Genomic DNA, 21724 nt, shown 5'->3' with positions numbered 1-21724 from the left:
TCAGCAGTCCCCTGGTGCTCTTTGGCAGCAGGAAAACAAATGGAAGTCTTCTACAAAGAAGAAAACATTGTCACTTCTATTGTATGCATGAAAACAAGGGTACAGTGCTTTCAGGTACCTACAGCTGCCTTCGTGTTGTTCTCTAGATGATTTAAGTTATACTGCTGCAGATGGTGTGCCTGCCGCAATAGGCAAACAAGCTCTATAATTTGGGGCCAAATTTTCCAGTTGTCAATCATTTCAGACATTTTGGTCATTAAATTTTGGTTAGCCCCAGTGCAGTAAATATCCATAACTGAAACCACATCACGACTCCCACTGACTTCCACGGATGGCTTCATACATGTGGGTGTTTTAGGCACAAGGGAACAAGAACTTGACTTTTACCTATCAAAAGGCTTTGTACTGATAGATATTGGTTCAGCAAGAACTTTAAGACAATCACATCATGTAGAAATTTAGACTAAATGCTCACCTATGCCTCTCAAGACACCCATACATTTAAGCAGCCCCATCAAGACCAGCCATTACCATATATACTGGAGTATGTAACAGTTTATTCCTTTTTTTTTTAAAAAAAAAATTTCTTGGTGCTGCCAGAATATACAATAAACCAGTACAGAAATATGTCACCTAGGGTACTTTACATATTGTGCATGTGTATGAGAAATCATTCTATAAGCAAATAGAATATCTGGAGATGCAGACATGCTATTTTGTTGTTCTAGTGGACTAGCAGAAAAAGATAACTATATACTTCTGAACTTATCGATCTGATTGTAACTATAGAGTTTCTCTCATGAGCCCAGCTGCTGCAGCATGATTGCTGCAGAACAAGATAACAACAACCACTGTGGCACAGAAGTTACATTAGAAATACCCTTAAGCACGTGACATCTTTTAAACACTGACTTTTGACAACCTACTCTGCATGATATTTCTAAAAGTAAAGCTGAAAATGGAATTTAACTGTTTTTACAGCTAACAAAAGCAAGATGGCCAGATAAATGCAGTGAAGGAGGCCACACAGAAAGTCCCCATTGCAGCTGGCATGAGGTCTGATGAGTTCTTTGTGTCCTACCCCACGCAGAGTCACTACACAGCCTCTCAGCTCTGGTCTGTTGGGCTGCACAGCTTGCTCAGAACACGCCTGACAGCGCTTGCAGGGCCTTGAAAGCTGAAACTGAGGGAGGGACGTCACGCTGCACCCCTGTGATGGGGCTGGGGGGAGCTGAGCATCATACTGGCACCAGCATGATTAAACAGGTCATGTGTAAAACTAGCATTCCAGGCAAGGGGCTGTTGACAAAGCAAGGCTCAAGGAAGGTATTTCTCAGGTCTGAGAGATCTAAAATGTTTTGCTGTCCTTTTTTTGCACTTCACACCTAATTTGAATCATCCGGAGGAGCTGAAAAGTGAACAGAAGCATTTTTGTTCATTGTCTGATTACTAGGTTTTCGGGGGTTGTCCCTTCTGTGGGTTGTTTTGTTATATTTTTAATTACATGATTAAACAGGTCATGTGTAAAACTAGCATTCCAGGCAAGGGGCTGTTGACAAAGCAAGGCTCAAGGAAGGTATTTCTCAGGTCTGAGAGATCTAAAATGTTTTGCTGTCCTTTTTTTGCACTTCACACCTAATTTGAATCATTCGGAGGAGCTGAAAAGTGAACAGAAGCATTTTTGTTCATTGTCTGATTACTAGGTTCGGGGGTTGTCCCTTTTGTGGGTTGTTTTGTTATATTTTAATTATGGTGGTATGTTCTATGACTAGAGGCAGATGTAAATGTTCTTAGGATTTGATTTTGCAAAAATTAAAATATAAGCAAATGATGATGAAATCAGAATACCTCAGAAATATATTACCAGGTAGCTGAATAAGCATTTATTACATTTTAAAAATAATTCACTATTTCCATACAGCTATCTTTTGATACACTTTTCAAACTAAAGCATATTGAAAAGACTATTTGTTTTGAGAAATAAGGTAAAACCACGTAGTGCCAACACAGAACATTAATAAAATGCATATAAGGCTAATAGCTAATTTCCTTGTTCAAAACCAGACTTTAGAACAGTTACAGAGAATATTTGAAGTTAACTTAAATTGTGCCATTGTTAGCTAAATATGAAATCAAGTTACAGCTGTATAACATGCTGATGTAACTACGAACAATGCATTTAGATGGCTCCTTCCTTCATGAGTTTTAATATTACTGCTTAAGTTTTAAACAATAGGGAAAATGAAAACTTAGAATCTTTTATGTTAAAGGCCTGTCAGCCTCCATAGAGAGATATTCCCAGTACATTCCTTTCACCCTCTTAAAAAAGTCATTAAGTAAATATGAGTGTTTGGAGAGCACTTTGAAACTGAGAAGCACTTTGGAGTTCGTACATCTTGAACATTAATGGAGATACTAAACAAAACACCTTAAAGTTGTTTTTTGTGTTGTTTTTTTTTTTTATTATTTTATTTTTTATTTTTTTTTGTGTGTGTGTTTGTTGTTGTTGTTGTTGTTGTTGTTGTTGTTGTTGGTTTGGTTTGGTTTGGTTTTTTTCTTTTTTTTTGTTTTGGAGAATCATTAGTTTTCCTGCCCCGGGCTAAAACTTCACTGAGATATTTTCCCAGTGCACTTTTTAGATTGCATTTATGTCTTACAAGAGCAACCAGCAATGTTAGGTGGGCAGAACTGTTCTGAATATAAGTGACTCCCTCAGAGGCAATCATTAGTTCTCAAAAAAGCACTTCTGTGTGCAGAAGTATGCTTTATGTCAGAGTCTAAGAAAATTTCTACTCGGGATTAAAATGCCTAACACAAACTTTTAGGAATTTTCAGGAAATTTTAAAATAACTCCTAGCTTAATGTCAGTTTATTTATGTTTTATTTATGTCAGCCATTCCAAGTGCCTGACAAGTGTCTCAGGAAGATCCCTGGGAAATGAATGGTATACTTACCTAAATTAAAATAAGGGGTTGGTCAATAGTTCTGACTGTAGAACCATTTCATTTTCCAGACCTGACTGAGGAACATGTTTTTATTGTCAGTTCATTCAGCTGTTGACTAATCCATCCATCTTTAGAATGAGGTTTCTTTAAAAGCCTGAGATTAGTTTAGCCCCAAAGAATATGACAAAGAAATTAAACACATTTTAAAATAATTTAAGTCAAGATTACCACGTCCGGATGAATTTATCACAGCATAAATAGTCAAACTTGTCAGTTTTTAAGCTACATAACATTTATTTATTATAACAATTTCAAAATATGATAAGCACTTATTTCTAGCCCCACAAGATAGCAATGTAATTTTAGTCTCATCAAAATAAAACAGAGCTGTAAACTCCATTTTTTAATCAACAAATGGAAAAATATTCCCGTACTTCTGACAAGAAAGGATTCCCGAATTCCATAGCATTTCCCTGACTGACCCCTTCCAGCATGTAACTACACTCATACTTGCACAGTTCATCCAACCATCTGTCCCACATGACTTTTTCTGAAAAGAAATAGTAAAATTTGCTTTGAAGTTATGTGGCCACAATTTCGCAGGTGGAAACAATATAAAATGATCTTTGCATCGTTTCCTTATTTCTGTTTCAGCAACTTTCATATGTGCAGTATAACTATTATTTATTCTTCTAGAAAGGCGTAGTATAAACCTAATTAGGAAAACCAAGTTAACTGATAACCTAATAATAAATCTGTGTTCAGCAACAAAAGTATACTTGGGATTCTCCCAAACTTTGGTTCTTTTATGAAAAATACACAAATTGTAGTTGAGCAGCTTCATTTACTTAATTTAAATAAAGAATCCCCTCATTGTACTCTTAAACTTCAGTGAAACTTTTCTGAATTGGCAGTGGCCATTTTCCTAAATGTGGGCATACACATTTTATTCAAGGTATAGGGCGTTGCTGAACAAATACTTGGGAACAAAGCAGTCACAACACTTGGAAGTTTTCATAACAGAAGGTACAAGGTAGAAATATTAGGACTTTAAAAATGTTAAACCATCTGTGGATCCTAACATCGTTTATCATTTTCTACTGCATTAGGCAGACTTCTTGCACAGTTGTGAGACAAGTATTTCTTTGCTGTAATTGTTATATGCTAAGGTTTTTTCTTCAATACCTTCAGGTTTTTGGGGGTTTTTTTTGTAGACAAAAGGGATACAGTTAGCAAACAGTTAAAGTCTTGTTTGTAATAGAAACTTTAAATGTATTATGAACTAATGTGAGAAATTATTTTTTTCTAAAATATGAGACATAATATATGCAAGCATAGGTATTTAAGTAATCATGCAACTTGTTGACAACTTTTGCATGCTCAAATACCTCCTAACACCAGGATTCATCTAGAGGAAAAGCTGCTGCTTCTCTTTATAGAATATCATATGAGTATAACGGTGAAATATGGATTTTAAAGTGCTAGAGGAATATTACTGTAAATTAGCATAGATATACTACGTGTCATTTTTCTTCTCTCAGTTACATCATTCACAGAGCATTTTAAGCAATTCTGGGAAGAGTAACAAAACTGCAGAGCCTGTGTTCATGCACTGTGGCTCTAGTTATTCACGTATACCCCTAAGGGTGTGTAGAAAGTCAGACCCTTATCCCGCTTGTAATTCTGCTTCTCAGAGATTTTGAGTGTAAATGCAAAACTGAACCCTCTGCTGTCAAGGTGAAGACCACCTGGGTCCTCCTTCTGTCACCTGTCACTTCTCCTGAACAAGCACACAAGCCAGGCATTCCAGCAGGATGAGGTGGGAGATGGAAGAACTTGCCAAGGAAAGCCAGTTTGCAGTGGAAATTACCTCCCTGGTGAGGGGCGACAGAAAAGGGAAACCAACCTCAAAATTTCTAACCTACTGTGCGCGGGTGAACAGTGTTTTGCAAAGTTTAGTAAAGAAGACAAGAATGCAGATTTTTCTGTGCAAAAAGAGACAATCTAGCAGGATTTTCAGAGCAGGAAGCATAAATGCAATTCCTCTTTCATTTCAGACATAGAGCAAATAAAACCTACAGCTAAGGAAAAAATGTTGCTTCTTCACAATGCAAACATACAGCTTACAAGGCACAGACCATTTGCTCTCACTTTGAGGTACTACAAATACCCCCTGATCCTAAAAATTCACCCAAACGCTGGAGCATTGAGATGCAACTAAAAGCAGCTGCACTGTGTGATGCCAAAGAGTGACCTAACCTGGTGTCTTGTACCAAACAGCATTCAGTGGTGTATGCCAGAGGGCTGTAGGACTCTCACAGGTGTCCAGGAACACTTCCCAGGTTATAAACTCGCTGCGTTTCTAGTGATCAGTCTTTGGTGAGCTTTTGATCCAGATGTGTTATTTGTGCATTTTCTGCCTCCATGGGCTTTGCTTCCGTTACACGTCCCAGTCACCTTTTACACCCATGTAAGCAATATTGTCAGTTTTACAGTTTAGGCATGCCATGTGTGAAAAAATGCTGCTCTTTTTTTTTGTTTTGTTTTGGACTGGCTACCTCCCTACTACTTCTTCTATTGAAAGACACCTTTTCCACAGCACTCCTGACCTTACAAATCGCTGTTATATCCTCACTGAGCTGTCTCCTTCCCAACCAAAAGTCTCAGACTATTTGGCTGCTTCTCAGATGTGTTATCATTACACACCATTGGCTACCTTGATCCTCCTATTTGAGCCTTTCCAAATTTGGCTACCTTTTTGCAGAGTGGACCAGAATTTTATACTATATTAAGACCCAAGTGCACACCAATTTACACAGTGTAAAACTGGTTTCTGTTTCATTTTCTCCTATCGAGTCATTCTGAGCACTCGCTTAACTGCTCCCAACCAGTGAGCTGATTTTTCCATGGAATTACCTTGGTAACACCAAAATCACTTCAGAGGCCTCAGCTGCATGTAAATGGAGAATAAATGGAGAATTATGTATTATTTTATATTACATTATTTTAGTAAATGTTGAATTCCATCTGACACTTTATCAGATGCACAGTATCATGAGATTGTTCTGCTATTTTTAACATTTTCCATTTTTATAGGTTTTCAGAACCCAACACAAGGGCAAACATCTCATTCCTATCTGCCCCTCTTTGACCTCTTATGTATCTGCTGAGCAGCAGAGTCCTGCTGGACTCCTTTAGCAACCTCTCCTTGTTGGGAATATTGGTAATTTATTCCTTTACTCTTTATTATTTTGGAAACATCCTTGTAACATTAAAAGAACCTCCACTCTTTAACCAGCACACCACTGCTTTTTTAAAGCAACTTTAAAGAAAGACCTGGATACACCAGGCTGCCCTTCTTTGGCCAGTCAGTGAAGCTTTCCAAGCACTCTGATGAACATGAGGCAAGGCCTCTGCCAATACGATAACAACTCACACACTAATTTTAGTCTTTGTCAGTTTCTATCAATGTACAAAGAACTGAAAAAAAGTTTGTAGATCCAACTTGAAAATTTTTTTAAAATTGGCATTTTTTTTCATTCCTTTCCATTCTTTTAGAAATTTAAAAATACATAATTGCTCAGGCACTACATTCAATAGTTCTTCTAAAATACCAGTTTGTTTTAGACCCATTTCTACAGGAGGATTGCTCGCAAAGTAAATCACAAGTGACCTGCAGAAAGCACCCTGCTCTTCAAATTTGTCTAACCTCATACAAAGTGAAGAAATAATTGTGCTTGTGTTGTAAATTTTCAGTGTTTTCTGCACCATACTCAAGAAAACAAAAGTATGTATGTCTTATTGTTCCATATCTTTATACTGTATTTTTCACATTTGTCTATGTCTATTTTCTTAACTTTGACACAAAATACTAATGTCCTAACGAGGACAAGGTAAGTTTTTTCCTCTTGTGAGTTCTCTAACTAGCTCCTCTATTAAAAAAAAAAACTCGTATTGTGTAATGAAATAGCAAACACACTAAGACTGGAAATTTTATTTGGATTTGGAATGTCCTCACCATCTTAGGTACAGTTACCAGCAGAGTGAGATTTTTCTATATATGGTCTTAATTCTCAATGAACTTACTTAGCCCTAGAGACTTAGACCTTCAGTCCAGGGGGAGTCTAGATTACCTGTTGCTTATTTAATTTCAATTCATAGCATGGCACCAGTTTCCAACAGAACAAACAGTTAGTTATCTCAATTGTCTCAATAGCCTCACTCAAAACCAAGATATTCCAGTCCTCAAGTGTTTTTTTCAGACTGTGATTTCCACAGAACACAGACACAGTGAGTTCAGTTCCCAGTTTTAATGGAACTTTAGTTACAGTGCTCTTTGCCTTTTTTTTTTTTTGTCTCCCACCAACTTCTTTTTCTCTTAACAAAGTCTATTTACTATCCATAATCACGTTTCCCTTCTTACAAATCTACTTTTGCCCAGCTCATGAATTTAAAATGCTTGCCTTTTTTTCATTTTTAAATAAAAGTTATAGCACAAGCCTGGTTTAAGTAAAACCTGCATTTTCTGCACATACTCCCATTGTTGAGTCCAGCTCCTATTTCCTTGACACAATTTCCATAGCCATGCATTGAAAGGCTGCTTCTCTGGCTTACTCTCTCTCTCCTCCCTCTCTGCCTGGGTTTGTAAAGGTACCACACGAAGGCCACGGTCCTCCAGCCTGACAGCCCAAAGAGCCACCCAGTGCTACAGTAAAATCTTTTTTCCAAAGTTAGTGTGTTTTTTCAGTAGTGGAAGAAGGAAGAAACAGGGAGTGACCTTTCTGTTCAATGCTGCTGCTTGGAAGAGCCATAGAAAAAAAAAAACAAAAGGAAACTGTCAGTGAAAGGAAATGTACAATGTCCAAAATAAGAAAGTGGGGGAAAAATACAAAAAAAAAATCTTTCCATTATATTCATGCTCAAGGGTCTAATTTAGAGTCCAAGTTCTTTGAACCTGTACTATGGTGTGCACAATTAACAGATTCAACCATTTATGGGCCTGCATTTAGGCTTCCTACCATGACCCTTCCTGTTGCCCCAGGGATTCCACAGCAGAATGAACTATTTCTCCCTCTCCTCTTTTTTCCTCTTTCTGGAAGTGTGTGTTGGTTTCTACACAACAGCCACTGCCCAGGAAGGAACACGCTCCACGGTTTTCTTCTCCCCGTTTCCGTCCGTGCCACGGGAACAGGAAGGCAATCCTGCCAGACAGCAAGGCACAGGGTACCCCAGCCTGTGCCTCTCTATGTATGAGTTACCCTCCCACCAGAGAAGTGTCCTCCTGCACAATGATCTTTCACACAGGTCACGTGTAGCAATCCCTTATGCAAACTTAGCCAAGTTCTTCTAAAACCACTGTAGGGACAGACTTTTTTTGGACAAACGTACAGAAAATGCTAATTTGAGGAGTTGAGGTTGTTTTATTTTAACACCTAATACAATTCAAATTTTAAGGATTACCTGCACAAAAAAATAAACACATTTGGTATAAAAATTTATCATCACTTTAACACCTTTTTATTCCTCTTACGGCCTGCGCCTTCTCTGGAGCAGAAACATATAAAGACTAATGGCACAAGTTTGTTTTATTCTACAGCATTTTTGTGTTTTTGTTTTTACATACTCAAGAACCCTAGAGGACAACAGCCCGCTGTATACAAGAACCATTTTCTTCAGCCTGCTGAATTAAGTTTCATAAAGAACCAAAGCTATAAAGGCATTTTAAAAAGCACTGTCTCATTTTTTTTTTCTCTTCCAGAAGCACTGACTTTCTGCACCATTTATATACATCGTGTTACATAACAGCTCTTGAGTACAGTACATGCAGCAGAATATAGCTGTCGAATATAAAACATACATGTAAAATATTGACTTATTGGAATTTTTTGAAGACTGAGTAATTGTAGAATGCCCACTCCTTAGAGAAAATGGTTTGATAGTACAAATGTCTGCATATGTTGGCCACTGGAACAATCTGAGGCTCACTGGAATAGTATCTGTAGCACATCAAGGTGCATAAATAATTTACTTACAATATTAAAACACACCTAGCAAAATCAAGAGTTCCAGATCTTATGATTGCTATGTTAACCCTTAAGTGGTTGCAAGGAAGTGTGGAGGGGGTTTGTCCCCCTCCCAAGTCCTCTATAAAACCTTCAGTACGTGATTTGTTTTCCAGCTCTATTTATGCCTGCTGCCTCTTCTCTTCATTGCAGCCGTGCACTGTGGACAATACCACTTCCCCTTCGGCGCTTCCGTCAGTCCAACACATCCATAGTGGAACCACTCAATAGGGCACTAGGAAAACAGAGTTCAAGAGAGGGTTTGGGATTTTAGGTTTTTAACAAAACACCTACCACAAATCCAATTCTATGAAAATGAAGCACAAGTAAAAAGCATAGAATCTCTTTTCACAGGCAGGAGGATCTCAGTCCCTAAAAAATGAACGGACTAAGGAAAGTGGTAAAAATTCTAGGAATCATTTATAGATCCACATAACAGAGCAAAAGAAGCATGTTTTGCTTCAAAATACTTATTTTGCCAACACTTGGTGACAGAACAGTGATCTTATCCTCATGTTTTAGTGTAGCACCTCAGGAAATACATGATTATGTTCAAATTTATTTTTTTTTAATAAAAACTTGTTTCATTTGAAGGGGACAATTGATAGCAATAGTCACACAGCTAAAGGTTCCTTGAAATAAAGGGCACTTTAAAAATGTCAAACCTTCACAAGTAAAGGGTAAAGCTTTCTAACAGAACCTGAGCTCTCGGGACAGATGAGAAGTTTTCTGAAGAATGCTTCAACTTACATACACATTACTCTAAAAAAACTCTACTATAAAACCAGCACTGGAGAAAAGTAACTCACAAGTAATAGTTACATGCACAAGCCTCACATGAACCTTTAGAAATTTGTTACTTACATCTTGGTTATCACAGCCTACCATTTCCCCATAGGACACCTAGTAAATAAGAAAAAAAACACAACCCTTATTAATAATTATATCACTAATTAAAAGTAATCAACACTTTCAAAGGGTTAAAATTTCTTCCTTTGAGAAATTTTTCCATTAACGGCAGCAGTAATATTTTCTTTTATTATACAACCCTAAGAACATGTTCACAGCAGATCGATTTGGAAAAAAAAGTTACAAAAAAAGAGATACTTCTGCATATTTCAGGTTGGATAAAAAAGGTCAGCACTCAAAACCTCAAGGAAGCACATTTTGGTCTAAACAACAGTGATCCATACATTATCAGTCCAGTTTTCAAGATTACGTTGATGCCTGGCACTTCCCTTGCATACATGACAATTTCCAGCGATTTATTAAAAAAAAAATAAATCAAATACTTGCAAGAGAATTACAGAACTCTATAAACTCTAAAAACACCAACACTCTTTAAAAAATGTTTAAATAATAAGTGGCATTTTTAAATAGAAACTTTCATGTTGTCATGCAGTCTCTCAAGTTTCCAGGTGGCTTTTACAAAACTAGTTTTTGGTTTCTTTCGGTTTAGGTTGATTTTTGGTTTGTAGAGTTTTTTTGGGTTTCTTTGGGATTTATTTTTTTTTTTTAAGGGAAGTAGAATTTTAACTAAATTTTAAAAACCAACAGAATTTTAACTAAATTCACTGTGAACCCATTCAAATTTCAATTTAATTATTCCTGCAGTATTCATTAAAAGACTGAAAACTCTCCAGATATGTCACATCACTGGAAACCTTGCTTTGTTGGTGGCTTTTTTTTTTCCCCTCGTTTTTGGTTTTGTTTTGTTTGTTGTTTTTACCTTCCACAGTTAAAGTTGATTATTCCTATCACCAGAAAGTAAACAAAACCAGATCAGAATTTCAGAAGACTGCAAATAGAATGCTTTTAAATTAGCTAAGAGGGAAGGAAGTTCAACTACAGGGAAACAGCAGCTCCATTTGTATTTCAGGTTGGAAGGCATCCTTACCTGATTACAAATGCAGTATCGTGGCTCATTGGGATCATAGGTCCAGTCAACCTGGCTGTTAGAATCAGACTCTGGTATTACTGCTGTCTGCTGAGACAGTTCTTGTGCCAGTGCAGATGAAGAAGAACATGATGACAGAGATGAAGAAGAGGAAGATGATGAAGACTGCTGACTTGAGGATTTGTTGTTGTTTCTGGAAAGAAGGGAAAAAAAAGGAAAATTATGATATCATAACTTAAATTTGTTTTCTGCCACATGAAAGGATCACAGAACACAAATTTTGTTTACTCTGAAAGAGTGCAGTATGCAAATTCCCAAATCATCGTCCCCTAAGACATTTCATTCAACAATTGCAAGAACTGAAATGGACACAGTGAATGCTCTTTGGAGAAAGAAAATAAGTCTTACCAGCTTGTAAGTGCAATACACTACTCTAATCAATGGCATTTAACAGCTTTAAACTGCCAAATGGCTTTAAAGAATGGTCTTCTTAAAAAAATTTTCCACCAACAGCCTTTGTGTGAAGTCCCCATAAAAATTATGTTACCAGTAAAACAGGAATTTTACATATAAATAATGTCATATGTCATGTACAATAGGTAACTGTGTTTTGAAGATGACTGATTCAACGTTAATCTCCACTCAAGCATCACCAATCACTCCACAGGAACAGTGCCAGAATATAAATATTGTGCTTCTGCTTATAGGTCAGATCTGACACTCAAGATACCCAGAGATGAAAAATGCTTCTAAGACAAAATTACTAACTGAGCTGTGAACACACAAAAATTTGTATGGGGAAAAAAAACCCAAACAACAAAAACAAAAGCAAGTCAGTTTAAGAGAATGGGCACTTTGAGATAAACTCTTTCAAGTACAACTTGTGATTGTTGTCACAATGTGTTGTGACATGTGTTTAAGATGTTTTTAGATTTCATTTTAATCAGAAATAAAATTCATTCTGTTTCCTGCCCTAGCTGGTCAGCCATCAGAAAGCATTGTGATTATCTGAGAACTGGCATGAAGCAGATCTCCAGATTATTTTAAAACCATCTACAAACATTAGCATGAGAATTCCCAACATTTGATTTTAGGCCAAATTTTCTCTCCAGAACACGGAAAAATGAGCAAGAAATTAGACTATATCACAGATGAAAAAGCAGATGAAGACATTTGTTCAAAGTCTTGGAGTGAGATTGCTTAAAGGAGAAAAAAAAAAAAAAAAAAAAAAAAATTTTTTGGAAGAACTGTAAAGAAAAAAAAAAAAAAAAAAAAAAAAAAAAAAGTGAGAGGACCAAAGAAGAAAGCCCTGAGCCCAAAAAGGTCAGCAGGCAAATCTACCTTCTGCTGATCCCTTCCCCAACCCAGCCAGAGATTCAATATGAAATATATTTAATATGGCCCATGACCTTTAAAAGAGAGCTTAGCTGTCTTAAAAAGATGTAATTGCAGTCAACGAGTAAGAAAACCTACTTGCTTTTTCTGCCACTTCGTGAATCTGTGGTTGATGAACTCAACGTCTGCGTTAGCGTAGATGCCAGAGCTGACGATGAATAGCCAGTTGAATCTCTGGACAATGAGAATTCTCTTCCAAGCTGAAAATCATTGTTCTTAAATGCTTCATAGCTGGCTTTGAGACTGGATGTTCGTCGTCCTTCCTTCATCTGAAAGGAATACTGATACTGTATCAGATGACATCGTAGAGCTCTTACAGAAGACATATACAGGGCTGATAACTGCTCATTATTTGCGCAGGTTCATTAGCTACCCTGTTAACAAAACGATGTATAGTAAATGGTAAAAAAAGGTGTAAGAATAACCCATAGGAAAAGCTAGAAAACAAGCTGTCCCTTTATGCAAGTTTTACAGGAGGAAACTGTAGGATATAAACAAAAACTATAGTATGAGCTGAAATAACAAGCTGAAAGTGATCACGCAAATTCAGATTAAGAAACAAATAAAAATCACTGGTCTGTCTTCTTAATGAGTAGTGGCTGGCAGAAGGAGAAGACGGTCCCAGCGTTACCTGCGCCGTGGCTTGCACCGCTTGAGCTGCTGCCATGGTAATTGCACCGGCCCCAGATCCTGAAGATAATGAGCCCAGGTTATATGATGCCAATGGTTGAGAAGAGTTTGTATTGTATGCATTGTTTGAAGAGGATGATGAATTACTGTTTCGACACCCTTGATGAACAGAACACATTTATGAAATTCAAAATGAAACTAAATTCCTTTGCATTTTAAGAAGAGTTATATATGACAACCAGTGAAAGAGTGGGAACTCTGCTAACGCATCAGAGCCATCTGATAATTTGGGGAAAAGTCTAAAAAGGCATTTGACGCAGCCAGTACTGGCCTAAAAAAAAAAAATAACATAAATTTGTTCCCCACCTATCCTCATGCACAAGGAGTCCTTTTAGAAAGACAGTCCTCCCTCTCATACTCACCTACCAAAGAGCACATGCAGCTGCTAAAATCTATATAAACCCAATCTCCACTGAAATGACGCCGACTACTGGAACCGTCAAGAAGAGGGCAGGAATGTGACTGTACACCTATACTGTTTCTGAAGTAACACTTTTAACAATCTTAACTCTAAGAACTAGCAATCAGTTTTAATGCAACCCATTTCCATGGCCATCTACAGACTGACAGCTACTCAAAGACATTTATACTTTATTTGCCATCTGATGTGAAGTTCCTTCAAATGAAAAGTAAAATGGCTATGAGGGAGACTACTTAAATCTGATGAACAGTATTCAATTCCATAGTGGAAGGTTGTTTACTTACTATAACCACACACAACCTTATAGTTTCTGAAAAAAAAAAACAACAAACAAACAAAAAAAAAATCCCTGACTTTGAAAATTGGCAAAAAGTTGTAGCATCTTTTTATTCACTACTTAAAGACTTCTCATCTCATTTGAAATGGACAACAAAGGAAAGAATTTTATGATTGTAGCTGAAGGCCATGTCACACCAATCCTTAAACAAAAAAAGTGAAAATTCTTTTCTCATACTTTGGAAATTGCTGCATGTGTTTCTTTTTCCCAAAATAATAATACATTGATCTCTTGTACTTCTACTACTGGATGAATGAACCTGCACTGTTACCGTCTTCCAAGCAGTGTAAGTAAAAAGAAACAGCCAACATGCAGCTGTTCAGTGACATGAAAGCTGATGTGCTTCATGGACAACACAGATGAGTAAAAAATTGATTTCTCTTCTTCTGATTAAAAAGTAATAAAATGCAAAGCAATTAAGATTACCTGGTGTATTTTCTTTAGAAGCATCTGAAGTCAGTGTAGATAGAAGCGCTTCAGATTTAAACTTCTTTTCAGGGACGTGATCTGTTGTACTGTGGTGAGAAGATGGATTGTGTTTCCTTTCTAAATAAGACAAAAGAAAGAAACTTAAATGTAAAACCTTTTCAACTTGAAAGTGAAACTATAACTAGACTAATTCCACTAATTCCTACTAGGAAAACCTTTTTAGTTCATTCTTGTACTTCTTCTGAACAGCCATTACTATTATTGCATTATGCACCCCCCTTCCCCTCCACCTCCCTCAACGTTTAGAGAAAAAGAAAAAAGTTCTGAGTATATTATTTTCCTAATACTATTCAACAAAAATAAGGAAATGTAAAAAGTGGACATGTTTCTAAGCCTCAAATACTTACTTTCTACTGGAGTGTGAGAATGGGCGTGATGGTTATTCACAGGCTGTGATGGTGTATCCAGCTCCAGAGACCCTAAGGGGGAGGTAAAAAGGACAGGAAAATTCTAGAGTCATCATTGGCATGCTTTTGACTTTTAGATACTAAATGAATCTTTACAATATTAACCAAATAACTATGCAGTTATATTTATTTTAATCAGAAGGATTTTTGCTGGAGTTGAAACCTTTCCTGTAGAGCAAGAAGGAACCAGTGAGAAGAACAGTTTTAAAATAAGAACTGGGGACTTCTGCTGTTTAACTGTTGCAGTCAAGAAGTTAAAATCACAGCCAACAAAGGAGAACAAAAAACAACATTGCCCTCATCATGCCAGTTACTCAAATGAGCTGCACACAAGCTGGTGAGGGCTGGAGAACGCTGCAATAAATTACTGACAATCTACACCAACAGGAATTGAAAAGAAGACTGTAAAAGGTAAACTGTATTAATAAGGATCCTGTCCCACTGAGTTCAGCTTGTCACATTGTCAAAACACACAAGCTCTGCAACCTCTTTCAAGATGATCAATCATTCAACAGGAAGGGTTTCAGATCATTATCCAATTTTCTTCATGTTAAGAGTGCACAAAGCAATAATGCAAAGAAAGGGGGGGAAAAAAGGGAGAAAAAAGGCAGAGGGGACACAAATGCAAGCCTGAGAATAACATTTATTGTAGTATGAGGAGAAACAACTGCAGCGCAGGAAAGACCTTGATCATAAATTTTCAGTAGGACAATATCAATCATTTTGAAAGAGCTGATTTATCTTTCTTTTTTTTTTTTTTTTTTTTTTTGCAGTGCTTTCAAGAAGTAGATGAGCGGATTATAAAAGCTTAAAGAAAATAATTCCAGAAGAGGTCCCAAGCACAAGAAGATATTTTTGGCTGGGCAAACTCATTGTCATGAACGAGTCCAAAGGCTGCCCTCTGGTGGAACCTCAATAACATGTATTTACTCTGAAAGCTCAAAATGCTAAGAGGCTTCTACTTACTTACCACTATTTCTAAAAAAAAAAAAAAAACTTAAAGATGCAATATGCAGTCTGGTACATTTCTATTTTGGGTTCTTGAAATTCTATTTACATACCTCACCAAACACAGCTCAGCTGAAGGTAGCATCACATCTTAAAACTGCAGCTGGGATTCCAACTGAAGTAAACTAGTCCTTTTCTGTGGTTGCTAACTCATTTAAAGCACTTACTTAGCAGTTTTCTTTTTGTGTCAGTTATTTGTAATAGCATTTAAAAATAAAATATCCACAAACTTCCAGCTTTTGTAACAAAGACATGGAAAGTTCCAAAAAGAATATTTATTCCCTATCTCAAGTGATTTAGGTGGCTTTTATCTGTCCTGGGGTACGAGAACAGTCATTGCCTCTTAGCTCCATAATCACGGTCTCAACTTTGAAATTTCTCAGAATTACATTCGAACTTGATGCCTAAACGCTGACGTGTCCAGAAAAGCCACATTCCCCTACACCACGCTGGCCAGAGAGCTGTCACACTACATTTCTGTTGACACACTGCATTTGTTTTGCTTGCATTGCCATTCATTGTGAGAAACCTGCAGGTTTCTTTCCCAAAATGCTTCACCCTCGCTACCCCATCACAAGACAACACATTACCTCCCCCTCTGAAAAAAGAAAACTACCTAGTACCTAACCTTACTTGACATTATACACCTGTAACTAAAACAATAACCCTCCACAATTCAGTGGCAGTCAATTCAAGGACTAAATGGTACACTGTCAGCTGGGTAGGCAATGAGCTTAGGCTGCAGTACTTGTCTGAATATTGCCAGTCATTAAAACCAGGCTCAAAGAAACCCACACTTTACTGTAGCAACTTACAAATGCAGCAGTTGTGCAAGAAAGAATTATTCTAACTACTGGGTTGCATTTTGACTGCTCTGGTAAAAACTGAGGCTGAAACTAAAATTTGAGAATCCCTGACTGATAAAAGTATGTGGGCTAAAACACAATTTTGAAGCAACTAGAAATACTGCTGGCCACTGAAGGTGTATGGTATTTTTATTTTGCTAACTGAGAGAAAATCTGTCAAGCTTCTAAACAAGCTCATGCATACTTACGTCTCTCTAATATTTCTGTAATTCCAGCATTATCTGCTTCAAGTTCCATTTTAAATTTAGCAAGTTCCTGGTCCAGTTTCCTCAAATGACGGTCTACCTATGGTTGAGAGAAAGCAACAAGAAGTTAGCATCCAGTTCCAGAACACGAGTATCTACATCCTTAAACTCAGGCTTCCTAAATACTTCCCTTCCACCAATTCCCTACTACGCAACACCAAACACAGATAAAAACACACAGGAGTGTAACTTCTTGGTCATCTGCATTCCCCTAGTTTGGCAGAGGTGCTAAAGCTAATACCAAACCACCCCTGTTGCTCCTGATTTGCACAATCAGAGGATACAACAGGGCTTCACACTGGCTCAGCAGCTAGAAGCCCTCTCTTACTACAGGGCAATGTTCCAAGACACAGCCTAAAATGGTTTTTTTTTGAGAAAAAAAAAAAAAAAAGATGGAAGAGGACTTTGGGGTGGTATGGGTATGGGTGTAGAAAGGAGGAGAGGAAGAACAGCCCATGACATGCACTGCAGAAGAGGCTGGGCTGCAAACTGAAAGTTTACTGAATTGCAGTTTGTATGCCACTACACATATCAGCAAACTTAGTGTTGAGTAAAAGTGCCTCTGAACTCAAAGTGTAAAGACTCCTTTGCATTTGAGTAAACTATGACACGCCCTTGGGTACTGAAAATTAACAAAAAATAATGTCTGAACTTAATACCACAGCAAGAAACACTGTGTTCCAAATGCTTTCTTATGTGTAGTTAGACATCAGAATGTACATATCTTTTGTACCTGTCAGTTAGCTTTTGGTTAGCTGAAGTGAAACTAAAGCAGAAAAGAAATATTTGGTTTATGTCTACTGTATTTCAGTGCAGTCTGACTCGAAGGTTCTGTTCTCTAAGAAAACGTAAAATAAATATACTTACTTAAAATTCAAAATCTACATGCTGTAAGGAAGAATGACTTGCTCATAGTCTCTTTTTAGAAAAAAATAAAATCAACATGCATGAAAACCTCATGATTTCTAAATTTATTTCTGCAAGTTTTGTATTTAAATGAGACTTATTACCCAAAGCAACTTCTTAAAAACCAATAAAACACAAAATGTTTCTTTCACTAGCAAAAATATCTGTCTGTAGCTGACATAACAGTACAGGTAGCACAGCTGTAGTGCTTATCAAAACATTCAGAACTCCCTAAGGCATAAATTTAGGGAATTCACCACAAGCCTTCTGTCCACTTACCAAATCATATATTTGATTAGCCAGCTGCACTTTTTCATCTGCGTCTTCCAAAGCCTTATAATAATCCTGTTATAAAGATATATTTTTTTAAAATCACAAATATAACTGAATCAATTTCAATAACATCAAGCTGTTGTTATCCAGCACAAAATATAGGTTAAAACAAGAAATTCAAGTCAGTTTTCAGAAATACTGAAACCTTATTGTAAACAATCAGCTAAACTTTAGATGATAGACACAATACACATCAATTTATTGTTTGTGCACTAGAAAAAGCCAAACTACAAGATCAAGACTCTTCCTCCTGCAGTGATATTTACATTTCTGAAAAAAAAAAAAAAGCTACAAGAAAATAAAGAGTCTTGGATTTATTTTATGCTACACAGTATAAGGTTACAGACTCAAAATGAGATGATGTCTTTTACTTCATATGGCTCTGTAGGACCACTGCAGCTACTACTACCCTTGAAAACAATGCTAAACAGTACTTTGATGGGAGTCCTTTCCAATACTGTAGTTAAATAGAGATAATGGTTATATATAGTTTAAATTATTTTGAAATACATTTATATAACCCATAAGTGTATTATAAAATAATCTTAAAGTCTGTACTAACTAATGAAGAACCACAGATGAAACTTTTTTTTTTTAAGAAGTACATTTACATATTTTTACTCTAGATTTAAACAGGTTTAAGCACCCTTTTATTCTCCATTTCCACTGAAGATTATCTTGCTTAGGTGAAAATACTTGAAATTTTGGGTCAACTCAAGTAAATTTTTCACTTACTCCAGTGAAGTCAGAACTTTGGCTTTTTCCATTTTTAAATATAGAAATCTATTCATACTAATTAAGGAAAAAACCACTTTGGTCAAGTAAAGGGTTGAAGTAGCAAGTGTAGAAGACTATAAAGGAGTCTCTCTTGACAAAATGATGGACTATGTTGCTAACAATACCACCACCAATGCCCCAGTGTTGAAGGATAAAACGGAACACATCCATCTTCTTATTCCTCCCTCCCTGAGGCTAAATATATCATACATATAACAACATACACAAGGACGTCGGCAGAACCACAGGAAATGCTGAAGCTAAGCTTGAAAAATATCCTCGAGAAGAAAGCCAATGAACTTACACAACTTCATGTCACACAACCAGAAAGAAAAAGCCCGGGCTGAAAATTTAGTACCTAGTTTCCTCACCATTTCAGGATCAGATTTTTTAAAATGCTAGCAAATACTGGATAAAACTTGAGAGAAATGCTTGATCAAAGGGCCCTCTCAGTCAACTTTCCTCCTCCTCGGTAGTTCTATCCACCTCTGTGAAAGCCCAAGGGAAGCCACAGTTCTGAACGCTTAAGTCTCCATCAATCATAAGCTATTTTCTCCTAAGGTTATCTTTGTTTGCAGAAGAAAATGTGACCCACTCCTATGATATCCTTACTTTTTTGATTGATGTCATTTGTTCTTCCCTCCATTCAGGTTTGTTTTTCTTTGCATTCATAAAAAATTCATTTACCCTCTGCTCAAGCTGATCCATTGCATCTGTAGCACAGGAAAAGATTAAGATAAATGTTATCTTCTCATGTGTATAAACATTATGAAACAAGGAGGATTTTGTTCTTAAACAAAGTTGACAGGACTAAGGTGCAAACTATTAGAGAGGAAAGAAAACAGAAAACCCAAAACAACCAAGCGACAGTGGACAGAGGAGGGAATTATTTACCTTAATTTCCAAGAAGCAGAATTGCATTCTGGTAGGATTCTCATCAAGGTTCTTGTGCTCTCCAGCATGGGACTGGCAGGACTCCAAGTTCTAAAGGTTTTTTGTCCCTAAGAGCAGTGGTAGTGACTTAAAGCACGACCCAAACTCCTCACCCAGGGCTATAGACTGCTGGCTTTGGAACATTCTAGCCAGTTACAAACTGAGCAGGCAACAAAATGTTCTCCTAAGAGAAACAGTCAAATACAAAACCAAATAATTGAAAAAAATTAGTGCCTCAAAAAGGTAGAGCAACTGAAGAGTCAAGCTACCACCTTTAAGTCAAGGCCCTCTCCACTGCACGCTAAGAAGGGTGAGGGCAAATGGAAAGCAAGCACAAAGTTACTCCCCCCACCCCCACAGCACAGTGCTAAGGGGTAAAAGGACTGATGAAATACTATTTGGACAGGATCCTCACTTACAGGAGTTGAGAAACATCGGAAGGGAAAAAATAAAGCCACCAATTCTCTGACATTAACTATCATAAGAAAGAAAAATGTCAGCTACAAGTTATTTGTCTATTGAGACAGGATTAGGGATTCCCTTTCCTTTCCCCTCACTCTCCTTCAGAAAAAAACCCAAACACCGAGTTTAGTTTTCCAACAGCTGGACCCTTGTGCATGCAACAGCTTGTGTACTGCCAGAACCCTGCAGCTGCCTCAGTCAAGCGGGCTCTGACAGCCCTGCTAGTCTTGGGATAGATCACAGCACTGACGATTTTCCACAGCACTCTCAGCAATACTGCCCAGACAGTGGTTCCAAATTAAATGTGACAATGCACCAGCTACCTAGAGACTACAGGCTCTGGGTGTAAAACACTTAAGACACTTTCCAGAAACCATCATTACAACCAGATCAAATGATGGCCATCATCTCTTCATAAAAAAAAAGGTGAATTAACTAGTTCAAAAAACTCTTGAATCCCCAAGTATGATTAACTCTTCAGGTCCAATGGAGCCCAAAGGTTTCCTCACTCTGTGAAAATTCACAGCTAGCATGTAAATAACCAAAAAATCATTCACACTAAATGACTGAGAACGTTCAGCAGTTATCACTATGCTGGGAATGTCCAGCATCAAAACCAACAGGTCTGTTTAGACCCAGACAAAGTAGCCAGAAGACAGTTTTGGTCTAAACCAGGCTAAAGATGGGAGAATCTGTACAATGAGCATTTTCTACTTGCCCTGTGTTATTTAGGGAGATGATTAAGAAGGCTCAGTAGCAAGCAAGCAACACACACTTCATGCACAGGCTTCTGAAAGCTTTTCTCTTTGAACAAATTACTATATTTTGGTCCAAAAAGCCAACAGACAAAATGTTCTATCTCCTATTCCCAGAATGCCAACAGCTAGGTGATAGTTGTTGTAATGGTTCCAAAGAGGAGAAAAAAAAAAAATCTTCCCTTTATTGTTTTTATTGAGGGCAGGTATCAGTCTGTATGAAACTGCAAGGGGAAATTTCCACAGAAACTTGGTCTCTCTATTAAATTATATGAATAGTTCTCTCTCTGGTACTCTCAAGTTCTCCCATCTTTTCTCTCCCCTCCCTTTTTAATCCAACTGTGATACTATGTTCTGAGATACTAATTTCTTAGATTAGATTTCCCAAGAGCCTTGCCACAAATCCTGCTAGAAGAGACAGCTTTTCTGTATCTTGACATTCTACCACGGAGGCCTGCTAATCAATGAGTTGAACTTATACAGAGAAACACACTTTATGCTCCATGTGGAGTTCAGTTCAAGTTTGAGTCAAGTCACAACCCAGACAGACTTCATTTTTCTCTTATCAGGACATACAGTAAGTAAAGTTGGTTTATTATTTCTTGTAGCAGCAACAGCAGCACCTGCCCCATTAGAAGCCCATGTGGTACAAACAGGACAGAATATTAAGTGAGCATTGACTCTAAACCACAGCAGCACAGTGATTTCTGAATTACAACTCATGTAGGTTTCTGAGACAGCATCACTCATCAAAGTACTCTTTTCAAGTACTTCAGAGACACTGAACCTTCACAGC

The 21724-nt window shown here is 37.3% G+C and overlaps 1 protein-coding gene across 1 annotated transcript; it reads right to left on the bottom strand.

Annotated features, from left to right (window-relative positions):
• Window positions 1-8345: 8345 nt before the first annotated feature.
• Window positions 8346-19486, bottom strand: ING3 (inhibitor of growth family, member 3). The gene is made up of 10 exons (XM_008944791.1): window positions 19391-19486; window positions 17948-18013; window positions 16706-16802; window positions 14584-14655; window positions 14174-14293; window positions 12931-13088; window positions 12378-12568; window positions 10905-11097; window positions 9872-9910; window positions 8346-9242 (listed from the first exon to the last, which is right to left on the bottom strand). The coding sequence occupies exons 1-10, from the start codon at window positions 19484-19486 to the stop codon at window positions 9126-9128; spliced, it is 1149 nt and encodes a 382-aa protein (XP_008943039.1). The 3' UTR covers window positions 8346-9125.
• Window positions 19487-21724: the final 2238 nt, after the last annotated feature.

This window comes from Merops nubicus, unplaced genomic scaffold (genome assembly GCF_000691845.1).
Source record: "Merops nubicus isolate BGI_N331 unplaced genomic scaffold, ASM69184v1 scaffold11317, whole genome shotgun sequence".
NCBI classification, from domain to species: Eukaryota; Metazoa; Chordata; class Aves; order Coraciiformes; family Meropidae; genus Merops; species Merops nubicus.
This window is presented reverse-complemented; position numbering and strand designations above follow the sequence as displayed.

Coding starts and splice junctions, on each gene's coding strand:
- ING3 (XM_008944791.1), bottom strand. CDS start 19,486: ATGGATCAGCTTGAGCAGAGGGTAAATGAATTTTTTATGAATGCAAAG. Junction 14,294..14,583: donor TTCTCACACTCCAGTAGAAA/GTAAGTATTTGA, acceptor TGTCTTATTTAG/AAAGGAAACACAATCCATCT. Junction 12,569..12,930: donor CGGTGCAAGCCACGGCGCAG/GTAACGCTGGGA, acceptor TATTCCTTTCAG/ATGAAGGAAGGACGACGAAC.